Source organism: Monodelphis domestica, chromosome 1, assembly GCF_027887165.1.
Source record: "Monodelphis domestica isolate mMonDom1 chromosome 1, mMonDom1.pri, whole genome shotgun sequence".
Taxonomy (NCBI): Eukaryota; Metazoa; Chordata; class Mammalia; order Didelphimorphia; family Didelphidae; genus Monodelphis; species Monodelphis domestica.
The window spans coordinates 8,801,418-8,828,453 of record NC_077227.1 but is presented as its reverse complement, the minus strand read 5'-3'; the positions used below and the strand labels follow the sequence as shown (position 1 = coordinate 8,828,453).

Here is a 27,036-nt window from a genome sequence, read left to right as displayed (position 1 = left end):
AAACAAGTAAAAAACCAAACCCAAACAGCGAGCGAAAAGGATTTTCACAGGCTCGAATCATGTCAACACGCCAGTCGGTGCCTCTGAAAACAAACTGTTTCTGCCAGCACCAGGCATTTATTAAGGGCCGCCCTGGTGCCCGGCACCCAGAATGGGGGCTTGGCGACACTCCTTGGTCATTTCCTCCCCCCGCGCCCCCTCCCCTGCAGATACGGCCACTTCCCACCACTGGGCGAGGCCCCCGGAAGCTGGACGGACGGTCTGACTAGGCCTGTCGGTCCTCCCGAGCGGTTGTGGCCGTGGGCTCTCGTGCCAGACCCGAAGGAGCTGGACATGGCCGGAGACCCAGGCTGGGCTCTAGGGCTGAAGCGCCTTCTGGAGGCCGGCAGCCAGGTCGTGGGGGCAGGGCTTCTCGGCCGTGCAGATCAATGGCAGTCCGGCACTGGTCAGGGCTCGAGCTGTGGTGGGACCGATGGCTGCAAACTGAAAAGACAAAAACTGGCTTTGAGGGCCTCCGAGTGGAAGCGTCCGGAGGGCAGGGGCAGCTTCCCATCTGGGTCCCCAGGGCCCGGGGCAGCCGGCACCCCGCAGGAAGGCCTGTGGGGCTGGGATGAAGGCAGTGCAACTGGGACACAAAGAATCCAGAGGGGGCTGATCTTCTGGGCAGGTCAGCCCAACTAGCGTGTGCGGGAGGGCAAGCCGGGTTTGAAAGCAGGAAGGTCTGCGTCAGGCGATTCCCCTCGACAGCCTCGTAGGCCAGGACTTCCTGCTCTTTATGGCTGGGCCATCTCCGAAGGCTAGATGGGTGCAGATGTCCTAACTCGGCTCTGCAGCTCCCGGGAGCCCGAGGGGGCCACGGAACAGTCCCGGCCTTTGCGGGGGGCTGTACATGGATGAGTCACCACAAGGGGAGACACACAAACCACGGGAGAGTCGGGGGAGTCGCCATCGTAGGATGCGGGGCTTGGACACCCTCACTGCGTGACTCTGAGTCACTTTATGTGGATGGGCCCTGGGGGTCCATGAGGGGGTTCAAGGGCTCTTGGGTGCCTCCGGGTCCTGGCGAGGTCTCTACCAGCTGGAGCAGGGAGTGAGTGGAGGCCGAGTAAGACCATAGCCAGGACCCATTGATGCCCTCGGGACCCCTTACCTTAATCTGGTCAAAGCTGTCCCCAGAGAACTCCTGAATGTAGCTGAGGCCATGGCTGAGCCCAGAAGGACTGAAAAACGCGATGCTTGCGGGAGTGCCCTGCGGGGGACAGAAGATATTTTCCCCATCTAGTCCAGTTTGATTCCATCTCATGAACATTTTCCGGGCACCCACCATGTGTGGCAGATGGGTGGGGTTGGCGCTGATAAAGAATAATGATGGTGGGGCAATGAGGTGGCTCAGGGGGCAGAGCCAAGCCCAGAGACAGGATGTCCTGGGTTTAAATCTGGCTTCAGACGCCTTCTGGCTAGGTGACCCTGGGCACTTAACTTCCATTACCTAGCCCTCACCACTCTTCTGCCTTGGAGCCAACACTTAGTGATGCTGAGACAGAAGATCAGGGTTTAAAAAATAAAAGAATAAGGACGGCCAAAACTGTTTTTGGAAACACAGCTCAGGATGCAGAAATGCAAGCATCTAGGTCAGTGATGGCGAACCTATGGCCTGGGTGCCAAAGAACGCTCTCTGTGGGCACTGGGCTGCCACCACCACCCCCAAGCCTGATGGCATTTTTTCTCATCCCCTCCTCTGCCCAGTAGCCTAATGGGAGTGCATCCTCCCTCCCCTGTGTGGGGTAAAGGGGGGAGGGGCATGGCACTTGGTGGGGGTGGGGTCTGGCATTCCATCTCTAAAAGGTTCACCAGCACTGAGCTAGGCTAATGGACCATTGGGCATTCCTAAATCATGGATGCCTTTTTAGAGAACAGGGCTGGAAGGCTCTGGACTGTCCACTAGAGAAATGGGCAGCATTTCCAAACAGTGACTGGTTGCTCCCAGGGAGACATCCAGAGGAGTGCTCAGACGGTTGAAGGAGAAAATAGAGATTAAGACACAACGCACCACAGACCCTCAAAACCAGAACATGAATGAAGGCCAAAGCTGTGAATCCATCACCATTTCTTGGAGCTGATCTGATGCCAGGGAGGGGGGCCAGAGGGACCCAGACACCCCTTTCAGAGAGGAGGCCCGGCTGTACCAAGTGCCCCAAGGGCATGTGTAGCTGGATGGCAGAGGCAGCAGGGGGGAGGGCACCTCTGGCAGTCTATTCTCACCAGTACCACCAGAGAGCTGGCCATGCTGGGAAGGAAGCAGCAACAGCACCCAGGGGTGGGGGCCAGGGCTGGACCTGACTGTAGACACAGCAGAAACCCTTTCTGCAGCCCCTCCCCATTCAGCAATGAGTGCGAGAAGAGACGATGGGGCTCCTGTCGCTCCCCCACGGCCCCAGCAATGGCCAATCCAGGATGCTGGTTTCCATCACTGTTTATGCTGGGGCTGACCCAGGCGCTGGAGAGGCAGGATCAGAGACCCGACCTCACACAGCACGAGATTCTGTGGCAGTTCGATGGCTGTTCTCTTCGCGTCACACGGGGCCTTGGCGATGGGCACGGTCAAAGGCGAACGGAGGGCACCTTCCCAGGATGACCTCACACCGCTCCCGAACCAGAGTCCCAACACACTTTCAGGCCTGAGAAATGCAGGCGCTCCAGGAATGCCTAAAGGCAGGTCAGCCTGGGTTTCCTAGCGTTCTGGTTTTGTGCTTTAGAATGAGAAGTGACTGTAACAAGAGCAAGTCCCCCTTCTGGGGTAATAGTGCCCAGGTTCTCCTGGTTTGCTTTTGAGTCGGTGGCTTGTGGCAACGAGTCAAAGCCTGGATGGCCCCAAGCATGCCCGATTCCCTTTGTTTTCCTTAAAACTCTTCCCTGGTTACCACTGCGTGGGATGCAAAGCCGGGTCTTTCTCAGATCAAGGCCAGCTGACAGCCCTCCTCCAGGACCCTCAGAATAAGAACGACCCCTTTACAAACTAACACTTGGCCTGCCTGCTCTAAATGGCAGAAGCGCCCAGTGGTCAATCTAGGCAAGCTCCAGGGAGTAGCTGATACAGGAACCAATAATCCACCCCTCTGGAGGACGCCAAGGATATCAAAGGAGGTTCCTGTTCCCTTTGTTCCTCCTGGAACTTAGCTCTGCCAAGGGGGATCTGACAAGATGAAAGGAAGGGAGAAGGGAGGTGGAGGTGGGGAAAGGCAGGTGTGACTAAGGAACTGGACACTGCGATCTCCTGGACGCAGCCGTTGGCATCTCCGGTATCCAGAGCAGGAGACGTCCTCCTTTCGAAAAGCACAAGAAACTGCTGCCTCCTGCTTGTTTCCTGACTCCCAGGGCACCCTCCCAGGCCCACACCGCTGTTCTTGGGGCTGGGAAAACAAATTTCCCAAAGGATTCCGGGACGGAATTCCTGTTGAGAAGCCCCACTTGGAGCCAGCTTTCCACAAGGAAACCTGCAGCCACACAGTGCCTGGCACAATAAGTGTTTGACGGAATCAAGAGAGACTGGCCTCCCTGCCTAGCTGGCAGAACAAAGTGGGTGAAGAGCACAGGGCTGGACGGGACCCGCAGCAGACTCGATAAGCCACTATGTGCCAGCTGCCATGCTCAGGCATCCCGTTCTGACAGTGACCCCAAGGTGTCTATCCCACACTGGCCACCTCCCAGAGATCTCCTCTGGCTCTGGGCTACGAACCTCCAATCGGGATCTCAGAAGAACCCCAGCTGAAGGTGATCCAGAGGCCATGGAAAGATACCTGGTGGTGAAGGGGTGCCAAGAGGGCACAACGTGGCAGCCTGCCCCATGGCGGGATGTCGTTACTGTCTCAGACTATGGATTTCCTGGAGGATTTGTGGAAAGGTGTGGTAAAAGCCTCAGGACGGCATGGGCAGGTGTAGAGGGTTGTGACACACGCTTGGCGACTGATCCCTTGATGGGCTAAGAGATAGTTCGTGCCCAGAGCACTTAGCAGCTGCCCGCTAGGTGGTGAGCCCGAGGGCACAGATGCAAAGACTGTCCCTTCTCTGGAGAAGCTTGGATTCTCTCAGGCAAAACCCCAGACATAATATAAGCCCAAACCAAAGAAATACTAGTTTTGGGGTGGAGGTGGGAGAGGAGGTGTGAGCACAATCCACCAGGCAGTGAACCTGAGCCCAAAGGTCCCGAAGGCAGCGTGGTGTGGATGGTAAAGATGGAACAGCAAAGCCCCCGGCACTGCTGGCTTAGTGCAGAGGCTCTTCTGGGACTGGACAGAGCCGGCCCCTTCCCAAGGGGGTCCGATGGCCAATAGGCTTCCAAGCTGGAGAGCAGGGTGAGGGGCTGTGGGCCTGGATGCCTCCTCAGTGGCAGAATGGACATACCTGGGAGGAGAAGTAGCTCCGGAGGGCATCCTGGATCTCAGGATGTGGGATCTTCTGGTAAACAGTGATGCTTTCCATGGGAACCCCTTCACAAGGTAAAAGAAGAGAAGTATCAATCTCAGGGTCAAGACTCTCTCCAGGCCTTGTCTCAACATCACTTCCCTTTCTGGAGGGTCCCTGCTCTTGGGGCCTAGTAAGCAACCCCTCTGGGGTGGAAGCAGTCTGGCGCAGGCCAGAGGAAGTGACCCCATCTGACTCCCACTTGGAAAACACTAGGGACAGTCACACCCCTACCTGTCACCAGTCATCTAAAAAGATTTGGGGGCTTTCAGGACTTCCAGAATCCTGAATCCAAAGCAGGCTCTGGGCTCAGGGAACTTGGGCTTTTAAAAATCTACCTAAGAGGCTTTCTTTGTGTCCTATGTATTTTATTTTCTTTTAAAATGTTCTAAATCCTTCCCTTCTGTCTTGGACTGGATACTGTGTATTGGTTCCAAGACAGAGAGCAGTAAGGACTAGGCAATGGGGGTTAAATGACTTGCCCAGGGCTTTAAAAGAATACATACCCTTTGTTCCAGCAATACCACTACTAAGTTTGTACCCCAAAGAGATAATAAGGAAAAATACTTGGAAAAAATAAGGAACAAAAATATTCATAATTGTACTCTTTGTGGTAGCAAAAAACTGGAAAATGAGGGGGTATCCATTGATTGGGGAATGGCTGAACAAACTGTGGTATCTGTTGGTGATGGAATACTATTGTGCTGAAAGGAATAATGAACTGGAGGGATTCCATGTGAACTGGAAAGACCTCCAGGAACTGATGCAGAGCGAGAGGAGCAGAACCAAGAGAACATTGTACACAGAGATTGATACATTGTGGCACAATCGAATGTAACTGACTTCTCTACTAGCAGCAATGCAATGACCCAGGACCATCCTGAGGGACTTAGAAGATAGAATGTATCCACACTGAGAGAAAGAACTGTGGGAGCAGAAACACAGAAGAAAAACATATGACATCACTTGTCACATGCAAATACAGAACGGAGTCCCCTTTCAAACTGAGTTGTGAGCTCCAGAATGACCTTAAGTGTCTGGACCAGAGTTCACAAGACTCGGCACTCCAGCAGCATTGAGGGGTGGACAAAAGTGCTAGGCTTGGAGCTTAAGGACCAGGGTCAGGTCTTGTTTCCCTATGGTCCCACCTGGCCTCAGTGCCTGCGTGCTCCCTAGTTCCTGCTCTGCCTGCCCCCTTTTGCCATGGGCCTATTCTGCCACAGATGTCAGATGCCAAAAGATGGTGCGGTATCCCCCAACAACCAGTGCTGGCACCTTTCTGCTGGAGCATATTGGGGAGGGCTTCTCCTTTGAGGGTCCCACAAGGAAACAGAAGGGGCAACGTCACTGGCTCTTCTCCTGGAAGCAAGAATAAAAAACAAGAAGACACAAGCATTAATGGGAAGAGTAGGTGGCCTGGGCCTCCCAGGCCTTGGTAGTCAGAGCAGAGAACTAGGAATGCAGGGGTGCCAATGGTCAGGAAACAGCCAAGCCTTGACATTTTCACAAAACGGTATTCCTGTGTCAAAAAAATGACCAAAAGACAGATCTGAGGGGGCCCAAGAACACCTGGAAAGTAAAATGACCACAAGAGTCTGAAGACTGAAGGCCTTCCTTTCCCATTTTCCCATGTACAGTGGGATGATCACATCTGTCCTCGTCATGACAAAAAGAAGTATTTGCAAAGAGACCGAGAATGCCAAGAGTCCCACAAGAGGCCAAGGACGGAGAGCCACCTGGCCATGCATGCGCCCATCCCCACATTATGGCATGGCTCTCTGCGATGCTGGTTGCCATTTTACACACATTGCCAGGAAGTGCTGGCTTGGTAGAGATTTTAAACATTCCAGGGTTCTGCACAAATCCTAATGAGAAGGTCAAGCACCTACTATATTAGGCTACTAAGGATACAAGAACAAAGAATGAATGAAGGACTCCTACTCACAAGGAGTGCTCCCTGAATCTAACAGGGGAGACAATAGGCCCCACTCAATGACTTACAGACTACACACTGGCAGAAGCTCTGGAGGACTGGGGGGATTGGCAAAGGCTTTTGGCCAAATGGTGCCTGAACTGTCCCCCAAAGGAAGAGAGGGACACCATGAAGAGGAAGGGAGGACGGAGGACATTCTGGGCATAAGGGACAGCCAGGCAAAGGCCTGGAGGGATGGGGTCAGGGGTGTGGGTGTGTGGAAGATGGCTTGGGGTACAGAGAGCCATCATTGCCTTTTGCTTCATAATCACTTGCTACCACCTCCCCTTTAATACTACACACATGGTACCGATGCGGGCACAGGAGGCCCCTATTCCACACTTTGGTTATGCCAGCACTACAGATGAGAATCCCAACAGGCCTGTTCCTGAGTGATCCCAGGTATCTAACTGACATCTGCTGACTCCCAAGAAGACTCTATTAGTGAAATTGGCTTGGACTTCTAGGTTACCTTGAATAGGCCGAGCCTACAGACTGGTGGCTAAGTCATTGCTCCCACCATTCTCCTGAATGATCAACTAGCTCTGACCTTAATTCAGCTACTGGTTGGATGGGCTTAGCACAGCTGATTTAGGCAGGATGGTGGAACCAGACCGAGAGAGGAGGTTTAACGTTTGTTGAACACAGAAGAGAGCCTCAAACTGGGAAGGATAGCAGGGAAAAGATTAGGGATCTTCCGAGCCCACCATCCTTCCTTATCCTTATCCTCCTGCATTTCAAGAAAGTCAGATAGCATTTGTTGGTGAACTCCAGGCACCAGGGAGGGCCCTCAGGCCAGGGAGGAGCAGCTAAACAGCAACAAGACCTAGATAACCTGACTCCTGGTCAAATGTAGGCAAGAACTCAGTATCTGACACTAACTTCTGGAGAAACCGGAAAGCGATTTGGCAGAATTTAGGCACAGACCAACAATTCACACTGTATGTCAAGGGAAAGTCAAAATGGATGAACGAGTGACATCATAAGTAAACTGGGGGAGAATGTGGAGATGTGTATCTGCCAGATCTATGGATAAAGGGAAGAATTTATGACCAAGTGAGATAGAAGAGTTGACTGGAAGTAAAATGGAAAATTGTGACTACATGAAAGTAAACGGCTTTTAGACAAACAAAACCAACTCAGCCCAAATCAGAAGGAAAAAAGGAAACTGGGGGGGAAATTTTCACAACAGGTTTCTCTGATAAAGGCCTCATTTCTCAAATATATGGGAAACTGAGGCAAGTTTATAAAAGAGTCCTTCTCCAGCTCAGGAATGATCAAAGGATCATCCGAATGGGCAGTTTTCAGAAGAAATCAAAGCTATTATTAGTCAGCGATACTCTAAATCACTACTGATTGGAGAAATGCAAATAAAACAACTCAGATACTAAACTACCTCACACCTCTCAAATTAACTAACAAGACAGAAAAGGAAAATGACAAATGCCAGATGGAATATGGAAAAATAGAGATACTAATGTGCTGTTGTTGGAGTTGTGCACTGGTCCAAATATTCTCGAGTGCAGTTTGGAACTATGATCAAAGAACTATAAAACTCTGCAGGTCATGTGACTCAGTCATACCATTAAATAGGTCTGTATCCCAAAGAGACAAAAAAGGGGTACAAAATACTGATAGCAGCCCATTTTGTGATGGCCAAGAATTGGAAACTGAAGGGAAGCCCGCCCCTCCACTGGGGAATGGCTGAACAAAGTTGTGGTATGTGACTGTGATAGAATACTAGTGTGTTTTAAGAAACAATGAGGAGGATTTCAGAAAAACCTGCGAAGACTTGTATGAACTGATGCAAAGTGAAGGAGCAAACCAGGAGAAGAGTGTAAAAAGTAAGAGGAACATTGTAGTGATTAACTATGAAAGATTTGGCTGCTCTGCTCAAAATGGATCCAAGATAATTCCAAGGAACTCAGACAAAAAATGCTCTTCACCTCCAGAGAGAGAAGTGATAGACTTTGAATGCAGACCAAAGCAGACTTCTTAGACTTTATCTTCCTTGGTGTGTGTATGTGTGTGTGCGCACGCGTGTTTGTTCTTTTGCAATGTAGCTAATATGGAAATGTTTCACATGACCTTGTGTGAGATCAGTATGAAGCTGCTTCTCAAGGAGGGAAGAGGAACAAGAAGGAGGCGGAGAATTTGGAACTTAAAATTTTTTTAAATGATTGTTAAAAATTTTTGTATGTAATTGGGAAATATTTAATGAAATAAAGAAAATTAAGAAAATAAAGATTCTTCTACCTACATTCTTCCCTTCTGCCCCAGGTTATTTTCCTCCTTTTTCCCCTTCTGAAACATTTCAGTAAGAGGAAGGAACTGAAGCTGTGGGCAGCACTCACTGAAGTGAGTTCACAGCTGTCAGTTGGATGAGTAATTTGTTCTCCATCCTCTACGGATCCCTAGGGTGTCATTATAAGACTATTTATAACAGCTAACATTTATAAAGCAATTTAAGGTTTGCAAAGCACTTGACATACATTATCTTAGGTAAACGCCATCATGGCCCTGTGAGGGAGGTGCCATAGGTGTTCTTATCCTTATTTTACAAATGAGAACCCCATCACTGAGAGGTTTGCCTTGCCCAGGCCAGAGTGGCATCGAGATGCATTTCTTGTGTTGGAGTCAGGGTGTTCTAAATGAGATTTTCCGTGTGGCTGAACTGGTCAGTCTGGCGCTGTCTTGCTGTTGAGAAGAGAGTGAGAACTGTGGGAGTGGAGATGGGTCAGTGACTGGTTCAGAGTAATCAGGAGGAAATATGAGTGTCATCCACTGGAAGGAAATTTTTAATTTTAATTCACTTTAAAATTGCTTATTCTAGGCTTCACTACAAACATTTCTACATAAAGAATAGAATAAAAGCGGACTGAATCTCTTCTGTACAGCCTGCTTTTCAGCTTCTTTTCTAAATCGTGCCACATGTTGGCCACCTGGAGGCTTTTACCCAATTGTGAAAAATCACAGAATCATTTCTGGAGTTCATTCTCAGGCGTGATCAACCTTGTCTCCAATTCTGCTTCTTTCTACAGTCAATCTTGGCGGCTGTCTGACTCAGTTTCGAGGTCTTCTATTATTTACTCCAAACTGGTCACTCGAGTAATTTCTTCCTTCTGAGATTTTAAAACATCTTTTAACTCCAACTTCAGTTCTTGTGATCACTATTTTAACCTCTACGAGCTCATCTGCTCCTTGCTTTTCTGGTTGGCTTACTCATCTTCATTCTCGCTCACCTTTTTTTTGATGGGCGGCTTATCTATTTGAGAGCCTTTTAAAAGTGCTGGGTCCTTCTAGTTTGCATTATTTGAAGAGAGCCCAAGCTCTCTGAGCCCTTCAGGGCCGCGGGTCTGTCCTTGATTCCCCAGTACCTTGACAAAAGCAGATGCTTAAAAATCAGACACTTTAATGGTATTAGTTGTTCTAATGGCAGATTTACAACAAATTGTTTCAACACGTACTTCTCTTCCCTTTGTTCATTTCTCTTTTAGCTAACTTGTACTGCCATGAATGTGTTTTTAAAGTAGTTTTTCTTCCCTTTAGTATTTCCCACTTAAAATTTGAAGGGGGGGAGGGGGAAGGGCTAGGGGTGGGTACTGTGACTTATTGTGAACCTCTCATCTCTAATGTTGACTGCCAAGCCTGCTTTCCTGTTTCTCAATATAATTCAATAAGCATTGGTTAACTGCTTATTATATGCAAAGAGGAATCCAGACATGGAATCCAAACACAGCCCCTGTCCTCAAGAAGCTTCTAGCTGGAGTTGTGCTGGCAAATGTTTAACAAATAAATAAAGTCTGTAGGTCATGCTTTTCCATTTGCTCTATCACTTTAAGATGAGATGATCAAGAATATACTAGATTGGGGGCAGACAGATAGCACAGTGGATAGAGCCAGACCTGGAGATGGGATGTTCTGAGTTCAAATCTGACTTCAAATACTTCCTAGCCTGTTGTGGGGTGGGCCAGCCTCCCATAAAGGATGGGGTCTTGGAGGTGGGACAGTGTCAGCAGAAAGATGGATGGGACACAGCTTTCGCATTCAACCCACAGCACAGGTTTCACAGGATAAACTGCTCTGCCTTGGCTGAGGCCTGGCTTTATTTTATACCCTCATGATCACACATCTACTTGGCACCCAGTTTCATTTGCAACATACATGTTTCCATGGAACCTAACAACAGACAGGAAGCCTAGGGAGAGAGTCAATGAAACACTGTTGCTAAGTGCAGGATCAGAGGGTAGAATCAACACGACCCAGATATAGGTTAGGGAATTCAAAGCACAGATTTGCCAGAAGTTTTTATGCCTAGAAAAGAGGGTTCTATCTAAGTGAGTATATAAGAATCCTTAGGTTTAATTTTGTAAGTGGGCTCTCCTGGTAATATCCTAGGGGGACAGAGGGTGACACCTGTATTAACCCTGCAAGCATGTTGCTCTCATCTATTTTTCCTGGGGCTAAGTAAGAATAATAATCATAGCAATTCCAATAATAAAGGGATGTTAATAAGGAAAGTCACTTGGGGGAGGGGCTTCAATGGGTGTTTCCATCCTTCCTGGGGGATACCTTGCAGTCCCCGGTTTCCACATGGACATGATAAACAGCATGGTCTTTGATGGCTCCCAGCAGTAGCCATGTAACCCTGGACAAGTCATTTAGCCCCCATTGCCTAGACTTTACCGCTCTTTTGCCTTGGAGCTAATACCCAGAATTGATTTTAAGATGGAAGATAAGGGTACCAAAAAAAAAAATCAAGACCTGATGTGCATCATTTGCTGATTCCGGAGGCCTAAATATTTACACATTGACATTTAACACCCGGTTCCCCAGAGGCACCAAGCACACCCAACTGGGTGCACAGAGAAGTAGACTGTACAATCTCACAAACACAACTTAGAGTTAGGGCTAGGAAGGAGGAGAAATATGAAGCTTAAAATCTTCAGGGGCCCTGACACCTAGTAGAGGCTCAGGACACCATCACAAATCGTGACAACACAAAGTCTCAAACCGTAGGTGCTTGAGAATTAGATCAAGTGCTGTGGGAGGTCTGGGCTCTATTAGCTGAGGGCAGTGGGGTACCAAGGCACACAGAACATAGGGCCTAGAGTCAGGAAGATCTGAGTTTAAATCTAGCTTCAGATCCTTTCTGGCTGTGTGGCTCTGGGGATATCGTTGGTAGTAAAATGGGGGATAGTAATAGCCTCCTCCTCACCGAGTTGTGAGGATTGGATGAGAAAATAACTGGGAAGTGCCTAGAAACTGTATAGTAAGGTCATCTCAGTATCAGTTATTATTACCATTTTAGGCACTTCCACCACTTAGGATCCCATTGGAAAGAACTTACCATTTGGTTTGGCATGAACAAGGATCAAATAATTTCTTGCAGTTCTTCCCAGGGATCTATAAGATCAGAATTTCAAGGGAGCTGAAACCCAGCAGAAGGCAACAGGAAGAGTCGCCAAGGGAGGGCTCTTGTTTCTAATATTTATTTACTTATATTTCATGACCTAGAAGAGACAGGGCATCCCTCAAAACCATCCTGCCTGGGGAAGGGGGCCTTCTGGGTCATGAAATTCTATGAAGAGGTACTGCCTAAGCATGCATGGTCAGTATTAAGCACCTACTCTGCTCAAGCATGGGGGTTACAATCAGGAAGAGACAGTCTCTGCCCTCCGGGGGCTCCCCCTCTAATGGAGGGATAAACTTCATGGGTGGAAACACAGTGGGGGGCAGCAGTTAGAGCCTGGTGGTGAAGGAAGAAGTAGGGGTGGGCTTGCGGGTCAAGTAGCCCCAGTTACTTCTATTGAGAAACACAACTGAGGTTTGTGGCAAAAGCAGCTCTTCCTGGTTACAAAGTCCCCAGAGTAGCCTATGTACCTCCATCTTTGTCAGCCTACGTACCTCCATCTTCCTTGTGCCTGGATGGTTCTCCCTCCTCCTGACTTCTTTGGCTTCCTTTAAGTCTCAGCTAAAATCCCACCTTCTCCAGGAAGCCTTCCCCAGTCCCTGATAATTGTTTCCTGCTTTAGCTTGCTTTCTAGGTATGTATACATGGTGTCTTCCCCGTTAGTTGGTGAGCCCTGGAGGGCAGGCATGGTCTTCTGCCTCTTGGTATCCTCAACGCTCAACCCAGGGCTTAGCACATAGGAGGCACTTAATATATGTTTACTGCCTGCCTGAAGATGTTAACTGAGTCACTAAAGATCACGCTGGCAGGAGTGGCAAAGCCTGACCCGCAGCCCATCAGAGCAGTACTTTTATTCTGAGGGATTCCTCCTCCCCTTCCTCCCTGTTTCTTTTTCTGAAAGGAACACGCCAGGCTGCTCTGTGTCCAGGCTGAAGAGAAAAGAATAGCGTTGTGAAGCCAGTGGGTTCTTAAGGCTCATCTTAGCCTTTGTGTCTGGAAGGCTGAGAGGTAGAGGGCTTGGTGGCATCAGGCATCAGTGACTCGCATGAATGGGCTCCTCCCATCTCCCTTATTCTCCACCTTTTGCTGCTACCTCATCACTACATCTTCATGAAAGATGATGCCCAGGAGAGGCGAGTAAGCGTCTCCCAGAACACTAACCCGGGGCTTGGGCTATTGGTGCTCAGCAATCAAAGTAGATTTTTAGCGTTTAAAATTGAGCCCTCACATTACCGAGGGGAGAAAACTCTTACCACGCGAATGAAATCAAAGCGAAGGTCCTGATTAGCAGTTGGCGCCAATTTATCTGGATATTCTAATTGCAAACTGAAGATTTGTAGGAACTTCAGACGTGATGGGGATAAATTAGAGAGGACAACAAAGGGCTAGCAATTGAATGCCGAACAGCATTCTGGGAGATAGAGGAAATAAGCTGTGCACAGGCCGACCAAAGCAGAAGGCAACATTAATCCTTTCTGCCTTGGGTTTACAAAGCAAAGAATAAAAGCAGGTGGCTGGACCAGAGTAAGGTGCCCAGGCTGTCCAAGGCCCCTTTACTTCCATAACCAGGACCACAGAAACACCCCCCACTGAAGGTACCTATTCTGCAAAGGGCTCAAGGGATCTATTGTTCCACTCAGACCCAAAGTCAGCACCGAAATGTGGAACAAAAGAGCCCAAGGATGTTCCAAGTGAGACTGAGACTTTGACAGTGGAGCCCGTTTGGGGTGTCAGAAGGCCGTGCTTTCTTTTTCCTTCTTTTTTCAACCTGAGTCTTTTCAGCTGTTTGCATTCTTGATGAGAAGTAAATAAGTCTGCCAAGATAATGGAAAATGCAGTACTGAGTTACCCCACTGCTTTGGAATCTGTGATACCAAACTTCATAGAAGATTGGCTTAAGTTTGTTAGCCACTGAGGTCATAACAAGGAATCCTTTCTGACGAAAAATGGCTGTTATGGGGAATGAAAAGGGTTTCTTCGGGGACCGAGAACATCATTGTTTTAGAGTGGACGAGATCTATGGCTCAAGCCCGGGATCTTTGGGGCAATAAAGAGCTGAATGAGATCTGTGTGACTGGCTTTGTTTGCAAACTGGGAGAAATCTCCTGAAGAGTCTGAAAGTCAACACTGAGATGAAGCAAGCTTTTCTGAACATCTACCCTCATAGACGTCGAGCTCCAAGGAAAAATGAAGCTGGTTCCTTTTTCCAAATTGAGTAAATCTTGTTCATCTTTTGAGCTCTGAATGGTGAAGTCTCTCGTTCAGCCACACAGCCCTTTGTTGAAAAAATGCTCGTGCCACTGAGGAATGTGACTGTTCCTTCTTTGAATCTTTCTTGAATTTGTTTTCTTAAAAGGGGGCACAAAGGAGCTTCAGAGCCATCTCATCCCTTAGGGACACTGAAGCTGGATGACTCAACGATGTGGCAGAGATGAAGAGCTGAGGACTGGCCTTAATCCGCCCAACAGCTGGCCATCCTTGGCAGCCAATGCTTACCAGCTGGCTGAACCACTGAACCAAAGTGAACTATTGTTAAAGAAAATGGCTTTCTAGAGGGCTCTGTTCTTCAGCAGTCCTTTGAGGGTTGTAGGCCATCACAGTTATTTTACTTAAGGAGCTAGCCAGCGATTTAGCAGCATCCTGGATGTTCTGGAATCTCCCAGAGCTCCTTGCCCAGAAAAGCCCAGTGAAGCAACTTTCTGAACCAACTCGGGTAGAGTCTCTTTTAGATCAGATGCCTCGGTGGCCCCTACTGGCAGAGAGAGGAGAAAGAGCCCTCCCAGGGAACTGTCCAGATGATGGACCCTTTTTAGCTCCTGAAATTAAGGCAGCACCCTCTACGCATACCCTTGGGCCTTCAAAGGGAGAGGCCTTTCTGCCTTTGAGGTAGATGTTCCTGTCTTTCTCCTTGCAATTATTTTCCTTCTTGAAGAAAGACAGGCATTGCTGTGGCTTCAGAATCGCTAGCTCGAACTTGGTGGTTAGGCCACCTTCTCCCTCTAACTGGACCTGAGATCTGGGCAAAGTGCCCCCAGGATGTGCCGTGGAGTGGCCTGCTCTTGGCCATGGTGAACATGGCCCTTAAAGGCCCCCATTCTGGCTTGAAACTGAATATTGTCCAAGACCCCAGGCCCTGGGATGCCCAGGCCTGAGCCCGGGAATGATTGAGGCTGGAGGGTGCTGTGGAGACTCTCAGAGAAGCAAGGAGCAGGCTTAGACAAATGTAACTAGGAAGGGGAAGCGTCCCTGCAGTGGGGGCTAGTTTGGGAGACTCCGAGGTCAGCGTATGTTCTCTGTGGGGTGGCTGGGTGCCTCCTGCACCTGCCCCAGCCCCCACCAGCCTCCTCATGCCAGGTCTGCCTGGGTGGCCTGTGGAATGGTGAACAAGCTGGCTGGTGGTGAAGTGTTAGTCCCCAGGGCTCTGGAATGCTGGTCAACAAGCCTTTATTGAGCCCCTGCTGGGCAGAGGGCATAACTCCAAGTGTAGGGAGGACTCCACAAGAAACACCCATATGGGAAAGGTCTTGAGGCCTGTCACCCCACAACCACGAGGGAGGCACTCTAACTCAAGGCAGCGGGAGGCTTCTCTTCCAAACTCTGAGGCTCGGTCACAGGGGCAGTGGGGGGCTTCCCTTCCTGGGCAGGCAGCCTGTCAGTGCTGGGGGTTTTGAGCACTTCTCCTGCAAGGAAAGCTGGGGATGAGGCTTTCTGGGATTCGGGGGGCTGGCCCTCGGGCACGGGAAGATGAGGGGATTTAGCTCTTGTGAGATGTAGATCTGAGCTCTGTCTGGAAGGAGGCAGGAAAGTCAAGGGGCTGAGGTGGGAGGGAAAGGCCCAGACAGAAGAGGGGACAGCTAGGAGGTCAGCAGAGTCACAAGAGGCCTGGAAGGGGCCTGAAAAGCTAAAGAAGATGCTCATTGGATGCTGCAGGAGCAGAGTCTGTGAATCAGGCCTGAACACCACCAACATACAGGCCTCAGGGGACGAGGGCCCATAGGAGGCCCGAGGGGATAAGAGTGAGGGGGGCTGTCACAGAACAAACCTGAGCCCGTCAGGACACTGGCCGTGTGGATGAGCAAGCTGCCCTGGGCCAAGCCGAGAGGCAAGGGCTCAGGGAAGAGTTCAGTGTGCGAGTCTTGGGTCTGAAATGCCTCCAGAACTCCGTTCTGAGATAGCTAACAGGAGGCTGGTGATGTGGGCCCGGGGGGTCAGGAGAAACAGGGGCTGGGTTTGAGGTTTGAGGATCTCTTGCACAGAGATGAGAACAGAATCCGCCTAGTACAAGAAGGAGAAAGAAGGGTGCGCAGGAAGAGCCTCCGGGAACACCGGAGGTCAGGCTGCATGACCCAGGTGGGCAGGAGCAGGAGCCTGGCCAGGACAGAGTCCAGGAGAAGAGGGACATCAAGAATACTCTCAGCTGTGGGACAAAGACAGAAGAGGTCAGGTCTGGCCATTAAGATGCCGCTGGCCAAGGCAGCTGGACATCAGGCTGCCCTCCTTGGCCAGGAGGGCTCTTTGGTTGTGTCCCTCCCTCTCTGGGAGATGCTCTGCCCTGAAGCAATTGCGCCTCTTTCCAGCAGAAGGGCTGAGGCGGACGGCCACTGTGCCCAGGGCTCTCCTTGGTGTGAGTTTTGTGCTGCCAGAGCCAAAAGAGCCTTTCCGTGATTTTGGGGTGCTAAACCAGGCTGCAAACTGAAAACATGAGGGTTTGTTTAGACATTTCCTTCTACTTACGGGAACAGATGTATTCAGCAAGTTTCTCGCCATTTCCACATTTTTCTCCTTCTGTAGCCAGGCCAAGTTTTCTCACTGGAAAACAACCAAAAATGCCACTCTAGATTCATCTAGGGGCAGCTGAGGGGCACAGTGGGGTGAGGAAGACCCGAGTTCAAATCTGACCTCAGATACTTGCTATCTATGTGACTCTGGGCAAGTCACTCACCCCAGTGTGTCTCAGTTTCCTCATCTGTAAAATGAGCTGGACAAGGAAATGGCCAAACCCTGGAATCTTTGCCAAGAAAAGTCCAGCTGGGGCCATGACGAGTCGGACGTGACAGAAGGCCTGAATGCCAATAACAGACTCTTCTCAGGGCTCTCTGCTCGGGACAAAGGAAGCGTGCTGGCTCACCTGCCTGTTGGCAGCAGTTTGGTGGGCCGGGGGGCTCTGGGTCTGGAGCTTTGGACCAGCTCCCTCCTGTGCCAAATGAGGGGCTTGGACTAGAAGGCCTGAGGCCCTCCCACCTCTGTTCCTGGGTCCTCCCAAAGTCCCCTTCCTTGCCCTGAGAAGGGGCCTCCTGAGGCTATTTCTTCTACCTCGGGGGTGACGCAGACTGGCACAGGGGGCTTTACTGAGGGACTTGGGCTCCCTCAGAGCACCAAAGGCAAACAGAGGAGAGGGCTGCCCCAACAAAGATCTGGGTGCCCCCAGGGAGCTTTGGCTCAGACACAATCAGGGGCTACATGTCTCTGGTTGGGGTCTTTCTACATAAAACTGAACCCAGGAGCCACCTGGAGAAGAAGGCTCGTCTGTGAATCCATTAATTAAGACCTTAATAGGGTCAAGGAACAGTCTGCCAAAAGGGAAGCCAAAGTCCCAGTGGCTGCTGTGTGGGTGCTGGGGGCTTCCCAGGCCGGGGCTCTGTCTGGGGGCTGACGTGTCCCTGGGAGGGAGGGGAGTGACAGGTACCAAAAGAAAAGGTGTTGATGGCTCGAGGTGCCGGGGCAGCACCCTGAGGAGACGACTGCAGCTCTTCCTCGAGAGGCCTGCTGGGCAGACTCATTTCTGATTCACACACAAGTCTGGACCCAGCAAACTGGAACTTTAATTTAAACACTGCCAACTGGCAATTTATGGACCATTCAAAATGAGTCAAGAGAGAAGTTTCCTCCAGTGCCAAGTGCGACCCAGGAGGGTAGCCGTGGCTCCTGCGGCAGGATCTGGGCCCAGAGGGCTTAGGAGAGGCTTCGGACGTGCCCTGTTTGCTGGCTGCTGAAGGTCAGGCCCTCAGGAGGCTGGGCCTATCTGAGCCTGGGCCCCCGGCCCAAGGGCCAGCCTAATTCTGTGCAAAACCCATCACAGGTTTGGAGCCAGCAGGGACCTCAGAGGCCCCAGAGAAGATGGGGAGGCTTCCAGCAGCCCCCATGGAGCCTCTTCCACCCCCTGGCTGCTGGGGGTCCTCCTGAGCATGGCAGAGACCCAGGAGCTCGGGAGAGTCCCCTCTGGCTGTACCAGCAGCCAGTCAAGACCTCCCCCCATCCCTAGGAATGCCGAGGAAGTTGGGCTGCAGACCCCCCTCCAGGACTGCTTTTTCTACTCACCGAGGGATGCGGTGGCTTGGCCGACCACGTATGCCGGCTTGGCGAGCCATTTTTCTTTCAGAGACTTTTTCCAGTCTGAAAAACAGTTAATTAAAAGCAAGCACTTAGCAGTGACCTGTGAGTGTGAAAGCAGCCATTTGGACTCGGCCCCAGAAGGCTGCTTTTTGTTTCCTTGGAACAGTGTTGGGTAAAGCAACAAGTGAACAAGCAAAGTCTGAAAGCACAAAACCTTCTGAGGCAAAGAACTGCAAGTGGTGGCCAGTGCGAACCCCTCAGGCCAGGGCCAGGGCCCCCCGGGACTCTGCCCAGAATTCTGAGAATGGGTCCTCAGGAAACAAGGACAGAGGCTGCGCGGAGCTGCGCCGCTGAAGACGGAGGTCTTTAGAGGAAGAGAAGGAGACCTGGCTGGGAAATGCTGCTCCAAGAAATCTGACAGATGTGGGGTGGAGAGAAACCTGAGCCCAGTTTCCCTATGACTTCTTTGGAAATGAAAGAAGCCAAGAAATTCTCTGCTCCCAAAGCCAAGGGGGCTCTCCAGGAAGCATCTTCGCATTCTGCACAAGCAGGCCCCAAGAGAACATGGGCTGCACACAGCAGAGCCTGCCTTGGCCCCTGCCGCAGCCTCCTGGCCAAGAGCCCTAAAGGTCACATCTGAGGCTAGGGGGAGGGAGGAGGGCATTGGGGTCCTCTATGCCAGAGCCCCCTGGGGAGACTGAGGCTGCCCCCTCATTCCTGGTGCCCCTGCATTCACTCTTAAAGCTGGGGGAAGCTCAGCTCTCCTTGGGTCATAGGACCTAAATGGCAGGGAATGGGGGCATGAAATGGCATTGACTGACTCATCTCGGGCATTTCCCTGCTGGTCTCTGGGGAGCCAGTCAGGGGCCCTCGAATGTCCCTGTGGGACATCTCCCGATCCCAGAATGCCCCGGCTCTCCCTCCACTGAGGTCCCTGGAAGGGTCAGACTCTGGGGCCTGCCCTAGTCACCCAGCTGGGAAGGGGCAGCTCCAGGATTTGGACCCAGGGCCCCTGGCAAGGCAGGTCCCCGTGTGACCGTCTGGCTCGAGGTATGCCCAGGAGTCAGGCTGCAAAGTCCCTGACTTGAGGAGGGAAGCTGAGGCCCAGATGCAAAGGGGCCTGACCAGGGGAGGCCCAGGGCTCCCGGCACCAGCCTGTCTTTAGCCAGAGGCCCGTGTGTCTGTAGGTCATGGCCAGCAGACTGTGTTCTGAGCCCACACGAGGCTGAGTGCCCCAAGCCAAGGGAGAAGGCAAGTCTCTGGCCTGCTATGGGGAGGCCCAGGGTGTGAACAAGTGGCTCCAGCACCAGGCTGTGAAGGCAGGGAATACTCTGTGGAGCCAGGGGTGTAGGTCTGGCAGGGGGATCCCCCTATCCCCGGCCAAGGGCAGCTCTGCTTCACTGGTGTCCGCCTGGCATTGCCAGGCCTTGGGCCCTGCTTCCTAAGGAACCAAGGAAAGGGCTGGGCTTGGAGTCAAGAAGACCTGAATTCAAATCCAGCTGCAGAAGCGTACTGACTGTGGGCCAGTTATTGCATCCTCTTTGCCTCAGTTTCTCCATCTGTAAAATGGGGATAGTCACGGCCTCTGTTAGCCCATGAGGGAGCTGGGAAGCTTCCCAGAGATGGGCCCAGACTCACCTTGCAGCTGGCCAGACTTCTCCAGGCAAAGTTCCACGGCTTCCACAGCACGAGGACTGGTGAAGATGAGCCCCCCATAAGCCTCCGGACGAGACAGCTGCCCCCAGAGAACACACATAAAACCCCTGCGTGAGGCCCACGTGTCACAGAGCCTTTCTGGGGAGCCACGGGGGGTCAGGCCCTGGGGTGCACCGTCCTGGCCTTTATTCTACTGGGGGACACAAGACTCAAGAGCACAGCTGGCTGTGAGAGCCATCCAGGCTCCTGCCCGAACCCTCCAGGTCAATGACAGTCGGCCAGGGCAAACCCAGGCTCCTGGGGGGCCCCGGGTTCAGAGACAGAGTGGGGGAACCCTGAGGAACTCGATGTGTTGACTGCAGCACCCGCCGGGACCAAGTCCAAAGCACATTCGAGTCCAGACTGACTGCAAAGACCCCCGGGGCTCTCTGGGCTGCCGGCCGGCACTGTCCTCTCGTAGGAATGGGGGCTGCGCTCTGGGGGTGCAGTCACAGCCCTGTGGGGGGCCCTTCGATAAAAGCCCGGGTAACCCTCTGTGGCAGGATGGCCCCTAGCGCTGACCTAAAGGCGTATCTGGCCTTACCTTCTCCGAGAAACTCTGCAGAGACAGAAACTCAAACGATAAAACGGGGATCAAAGTGGCTTCGAATCCATGAGATCCCAATTCCTGGAGGAAAGAAGTAGTTAGACAGGCCTGGGGCCCCTCTTTGGGGGGTGCTGCTGCCTCCGTAGCCCCTCTGAGGCCCGGGAGATGAGTGATGAGGCTGGGCCTGGGTGCCCAGGGGCCTCGGGACGGTCCCATCGCTCACCTGAACGTAGGGATCCTGGCCCGAGCCGTCGTCCTTTGGCTCTTTCAGTAACAGAACCTTCATGGCTTACCGGCAGCCCTTTGGAATGACTAAGGAAGAAGGGAAAGGGATCCTCTCAGGTCTGAGGCCCGGCAGGGCGGTCTGGGCCGAGGAGGGAGGGTCTGCCCCTTCCCCATCGTCACAGGGCGTCTGGGTCACTGATAAGGCCCACAGGAGCCGAGCAGGCTCCGTGTGATAACGAGGGAAGGGCTCGAGAGCAGAAAGCAGGGAGCACCTGGGCCCTGGGAGTGGGCCCCGAGGGAAGGGGCTGGGAGACCCCCCCCCCAGTAATGGAAAAGGGAGCCTCATCCCCCAAGTGGCCTGGGGTGGCCCAGCTACCACACCCCTGGGAAGGCCACCTGTCACGGACGTGCTGCCCCCTCCCCTCCGGCCCTCGCTGTGGGGGTCACGGACGTCGTGCCCGCCTGGGCACTGATGCCGTTTCCAAGGGGGAGCAGACTTCTGAGGGCCTGGAGCACACCAGACACTCAGGCAATGCTGCGGCCTTGGTGGCCCTGACCCAAAGGCTCCACTCCTGGGCAGCTAAGCTGCCTAGAAGCCAAAGTCTAAGTGTCCCCCCGGCCCTGAGGCTGGTGCAGGAAGACCTGCAGGCCCTCTCCTGACTCTGATGGCCTCAAGCTGAGGGAGGCCAGGGAGCGGCGTGGGCAGCAGGAGCAGAACTCCATCAGCTGCAAGCTCCAATCCATATTGAAGGTCTGTTGGGGGGTAGCCGGGGGAAACAGAGCCAGGAGGGCCTGGGTTCAAATCTGACACTCCCTGGCTGGGTGACCCTGGGATAGTCCCATAACCCCCACTGTCCAGCCCTGGACCCAATACACAGCACTGATTTTAGACAGAAGGGAAGGGGCAAAAAAAGAATTGTGTGGGCACCAAACGGGTGCCTGAGCCTGTAGCCCCGGGCCTTTGGGTGTTCCCTGAAACTCTTCATCTTGTCTGTCTCGCCTATGCCCTTCCAGCCCTTCCTGAGCCCCCTTGGGACCCCCCATGCCCAGAGGAAAGTCCTCGGGCCTAAAGGAGGTGGCATATCTCCGGGCAGGGGATGGAGGTTGTTCCCTTCCACCCCAACTCTGCCACCAACCCTGAAGAGCCCTGCTAGGCCACTTGAGCACCACCAGAGACTCAGTTTCCCCATGTGCTAAAAGCAAAATGGAAGAGTGGCCCGACGATGGCCACTGACGGAGGACTTGCATGTGAAGGGTCAGGCACCAGGAGGAACAAGGCAGGTCCTACCCACAAGCAGCTTCTCCCCTTTGGGGGAACAACCAACACATGGACAAGTAAACCTGAGTAATGAGGGGTGCATGGGGGGAGGCAGGCTTCCTACAGAGTGGCAGAGATGAAGAGGAAAGTATGGAGCTGGGAAAGAGGGTCTCGTGCCTGGAACAGCCAGGAAGCTGGCGTCACTGGATCCAAAAGCACCAGGTGTGTGTGGGGGAGACCAGAGAGGCGATGGGGCCCTTTGTGTCTATTCCCAGAGATGTAGGGAGGCCTCCTAGAGGACACTGTGGGCTGGACGATCCCTCAGAACTGACCGGACCAAACCTAATGGCATCAGAGCGGCACACATTTAGAGGGACCTCAGAAAAGTCCTCAGCCCTCTGCTTTACAAATGGGGAAACTGAGCTCCAGAGCGAAGGGAAACCAAGTGGCCCCAGTGGGACTGAGCCCTGGTGCTCTGGCCGTGACTCCAGTGTCTGTTCCCCAGCAGCCCTCAGCAAGGGATGAAGGACTGGGGAGAAATGCCGCGGTGTCAGCTTTCCCCTCAGCCAGCAGGGTGCTGGGCAGCAAAGAGGCAGTGTGGCCTGCTGGTGAGAGCGCTGGGCTCAGGAGTCAGGAGTGATCACACAGCCCTGGGCCAGTCACCACATCTCTCACGAGATGGGAGCCCATCCCACCCTGTGACAGCCCTGACAGGTGATGACTCAAAGTCAACCTGAAAACCTAGGCAGGAAAGGCTGGAGAAGCGGAGCCCGTAGGGCCAGGACTCGAGTTCCAAAGATCCATACAGGGACACAGACACACTGCTCATCTTGCACTCTGAGCCCACTGCCTCTGGGGCAAAGCAGGGACCAGGCTTCTTCCCAGTCCCTGGGATCCTGGCTGCTCACCGCCAGGCTGAGAGTCCCCAAGTGCTTCAGAAGCCAAGGGCTCCCCTGCGTGGCCACCGGATAAATCGTCCTCCTGGTCCTGCCAGTCTGGCTTCCTCACATGATGGAATTCCCCACGTGACAGGCTGCCCCTCCATCTTTGGCTCTTGAGCCACATTTCTGCATGCAGGGCCTGATCCTCCTCTGATCTCTCTGGATGGACTGAGAAGAGGCTCTGCTGGGTTAAAGGATGGGCCCGGTTTGGTGGCTTTGGGTGGCCTGCCAGTGGCTTTCTGGAGTAGGGCATCCCAGCACCTGTTTTTCTGCAGCCTCCAGCCTTTGTTGTCAACTTTGTGAGATCTGGCAGGTGGGAGGTGAGAACTCAAATCTGCGATTCTCATCCTGTTGGTGGTGGAGAACTTTTTCTTATGGAAACAGATGGCTGGGATATCTTCCTCTGAAAACTGCCTCTTCAAAACCTTTGGCCATTTGTCAACTGGGGCACAGCTCTAAGTTTTACAAATCTGAATTAGTTTCCTACAGATCTTTGAGACCCTTATCAGAGAAACTTACTACAAAGACAGATCCATTTACCATTTGTTTATCCATTCTCTCTCTTAAAAAAAAACCCATACCTTCTAACTTAGAATCAATACTAAGTATCGGTTCCAAGGCAGAAGAGAGGCAGGGCTAGGCAATGGAGTTAAGTGACTTGTCCAGGGTCACACAGCTAGAAAATGTCTCAGACAAATATGAACCCAGGACCTCCCATCTCCAGGCTCAGCTTTCTATTCACTGGGCTACCCAGTTGTCCCTGTTTCAATTCGATTTTAGCTGACCCTCTAAGGTTTGCCAAGTTAACCACTGTTATTGGAAAAAATTGATCATTTTTTCTTATTTGCCTATGCTTATTCAACCAATTTACTTTTATCTTTGGTGTTTATGGCATTCTACTGAATAATACTGATGCTCATGGCCAGCCTTGCATTACCCATGACCTTGTGGGAGAGAGCTCTGGCTTAACCACATTACAGATAAAACTGGCTCCTGGTGTTAGACAGGAAATACTTACATGAGGAGAAGAGCCATTTATTCTAGACTTTCTAATGTTTTTAGCAGGAATGGGTGTTGCATCTTGTCAAATTGTTTTTCTGAATCTATTGATAAAATCATGTGATTTTTGTTACGTACTAATATATAGTCAATTATGTTGACTGTTTCCCTAATATTGACCTAGTCCTACATTCCTGGTATAACTCTAAACTGGTCAGAGTGTGCAAAGCTTTGTGGTATGTCTGCAGTCTTCTTGCAAATAATTTGTTGAAAATGTTTTTGTTTTTCATCAGTACTTATTAGAGATATTGGCCTGCAGTTTTTTTTTCTTTAACTCAATTTCAACTCTTGTGTCAAGACCATATTTGTATCATAGATAAAATTTGCAGGCCTTTTTTTCCCATTTTTTTTTCAAAGAGATTATGTAATATTGAACTTGTTTTTTAAACATCTGACAATTTGCTTGCAAATCCATCTGATCTTGGGTAGGTGTTTTATTCTTGTGAGTCCATTTGTGGCTTGTTCAATTTCTTTTTCTGAGGCTGAAGTCCACTATTTCTTGTTCTTTTAATATGGGAACTTGGCATTTTTTCAAACATTAATTTCATTTAGATAGGTTTATTGACATAAAATTGAATGAAAGTTCCTATTAATTCTTTAATGGTTGTGAACTTATCTCTTTTTTTGAAGCTGATGATTTTTTTCTTTTTTCAAAAAATTAGAGGGGCAGCTGGGTAGCTCAGTGGATTGAGAGCCAGGCCTAGAAATGGGAGGTCCTAGGATCAAATCTGGCCTCAGACACTTCCTAGCTGTGTGACCCTGGGCAAGTCACTTGACCCCCATTGCCTAGCCCTTACCACTCCTCTGCCTTGGAACCAATACACAGTATTGATTCCAAGATGGAAGGTAAGGGTTTAAGAAAAAAATCAATTTTATTATTTACATTTTAAAAACTCCTTTTACTAATTATACTTTTTTGCTTTCAATTTTGTTAATTTCTTTTTTTCAATTTTGTTTTTAGTTAGAAGTCTTTAATTCATTGATTGGCTCTTTTACTACTGAGTGTTTAAAGGATAAAAAATTTCCTCTAAGGATGACTTTGGCTACATCCTGAAAATTCTCATTGTTGTCCCATTGTCATAATTTTCTCCAATAAAAACGAATGGTTTCTATTTGTTCTCTGAAGCACCAACTCTTTAGGATTAAGTTAGTCTCCATTTAATTTTTAGTTGTTTCTGCAGTGGATATTTATTAAATATAATTGTCATTGTTTTGTGGTCTATAAAAGGTGCATCTAATATTTCTGATTTTCTGTATGTTTATGAGGTTTTCATACCCTATTACAGTTTTTGTAAAGATGCAGATGATAAATATGTATAATCCTTTCTATTTCCTTTTGATACTCTAGAGGTCTATCATACCTAATTCTTCTAAAATCCTATGTTAGCCCTCCACTTCTAGTTTTGCTTATTTTAGTTAAATTTAAATAGGTCTATGGGGGCAAACACAGCTCCCTTACTATTATAGTTTTATGATTTTTTAAATAACTTGTTTAATTTTTTCTGCAAGAATTTAGCTATTATTGGGGTGTGTGTATGTAAACACACATATATTCCATTTTTCTTTTTGTAAGTCTACTCTTACCATTGTTTTGTGTGAGATCATGACTGTCACCCTTCCTTTCCTTCAGCTGAAGCCAGGCCTTTGCTTTATTATCTTTTTTTGTTTCAAGTGTTTCTCAGAAACATTGCTGCGTTCTGCTTCCAAATCCATTCCATCACCTTCCACTTTGTGGGTGAATTCATTCCAGTCACACTAGTGAGTAATTGCTTGGTTCCCTCTTTCCCAGATCTCAAAACTAATTCTTAGAATTTTTAAGAGCGCCTCTTCAGGATCCTGTTCTTCCAGTCTTCCAGTGTTGCCTAATACTTGGCCCTTCCTGGTGGCCATTTTCCCTGCTACTCTTCCCCATGGCCAAGGGAATCAAGAGAGGTCCTGTAGGGCAAGGGGACAGAGCTGAGATCTGGAGGTTTCTGCATGTGCCTTCCCTCCTGCACCCAAAGGAAATATGAACCTTTGGTCCTCTACTGATGGCCACCATTCCTGGGCTGATGCCTCCCTAAGGCCATGGCCTCTGATAGGGGGGTGGGGGGGCAGTTCTGCTGCTGGTGCCATTCACAGCCCTTGGGTGATCATTTAATAAATTCTGGCTGACTTGAATCTTGGACTGCTGAGGAAGATGGGGGAGGGGAAGGGGGGGGTCTGTGCCAAGGCCAAGCAAGAGAAGGGGTAGTGAAATGGCTGCAAAGGCTGGAAGGCATGTTCATGCCAGGTGGGATTTCTCCTGCACTCTCAGCAGCCCTGGGAAGTCCGTGCTATGATGACCCCATTTCACAGAGCTGGAAACTAAGCCAGGAAGGGCTTCATCATGCTTGGGGCTCCCTGATTCCAGGCCCAGGGACTCTGAAAGTTCTTGCCATCATGCAGTTGAGGTGCCAGGGCAGTGGCTGGGAGGAGTGCCGTTTCTTGGACTGTGCTGAGAATGGAATGCCCCAGAGAAATCCTGGGTTCCAACTCTGCCCTAGGGACTGACTGGTCATATGACCCTGCACCCAAAGGGATCCAGGCACCTACCTCCTGGGGGTCCCACGGTCCACTGAGGCTGATGGCTCAGGCCTTCCCAAGCTTCATGGGTACCTGTGAACGGGACGGACTGGAGTTACTCTGGGACCCGTTTGGCAGGAGGACTCGGTGCAGTGACCTGTGACCCTGCAGCCCTGGGGATGCCTCAAAGGCCCTGGATCCGGTAGACCAGGATGACCCCCGACCTGGTCTTGGGTGAAGTGCCCTGGATAACCGGGCCACGGGAAGGTCTGGGATGCCTGGGGTAACCCGGACTGGGTTCAAATCCTACCGTAGACCTCCCCGCCCCCCTGACCATGGCTTCGACTGGGGCGCTTGGACCATGCACAAGACGCTGTCCTGTGCGTACAGAAGAGATCGGAAACAGCCCAGGGGGATGGAGGGTGGGGGACGGTGAGGGTACTGACCCGGAACCATAACATCCGGCCACAGGACCTCGGAGCTTCCCCACCAGTAACCCCACGCAACAAGTTACGCTTGGAGGCGGAGGTGAGCCAAGGTTTTCCGCACATGCGCACACGTGACCGCGCAGGCGCATAAGGGGCCACA

The 27,036-nt window shown here is 51.0% G+C and overlaps 1 protein-coding gene across 4 annotated transcripts; it reads right to left on the bottom strand.

Moving 5' to 3' along the window:
• Positions 1–57: 57 nt before the first annotated feature.
• UROS (uroporphyrinogen III synthase) lies at positions 58–27,023 on the bottom strand. Of its 4 annotated transcripts, none has more exons than XM_007478230.2 (11): positions 26,895–27,023; positions 26,479–26,541; positions 20,645–20,733; positions 20,419–20,502; positions 19,818–19,914; positions 18,165–18,239; positions 16,581–16,655; positions 5,737–5,820; positions 4,402–4,487; positions 1,151–1,249; positions 58–483 (listed from the first exon to the last, which is right to left on the bottom strand). In XM_007478230.2, exons 3-11 carry the CDS (start codon positions 20,705–20,707, stop codon positions 358–360), a joined length of 789 nt encoding a protein of 262 aa, XP_007478292.1. In that variant the 5' UTR covers positions 20,708–20,733; positions 26,479–26,541; positions 26,895–27,023; the 3' UTR covers positions 58–357. The 4 variants fall into 4 exon arrangements, with proteins under 4 accessions (XP_007478292.1, XP_007478293.1, XP_056651247.1 ...); XM_007478231.2 differs by having other exon boundaries at positions 26,759–26,907; XM_056795269.1 differs by having other exon boundaries at positions 26,479–26,910.
• Between the last annotated feature and the right edge of the window lie 13 nt (positions 27,024–27,036).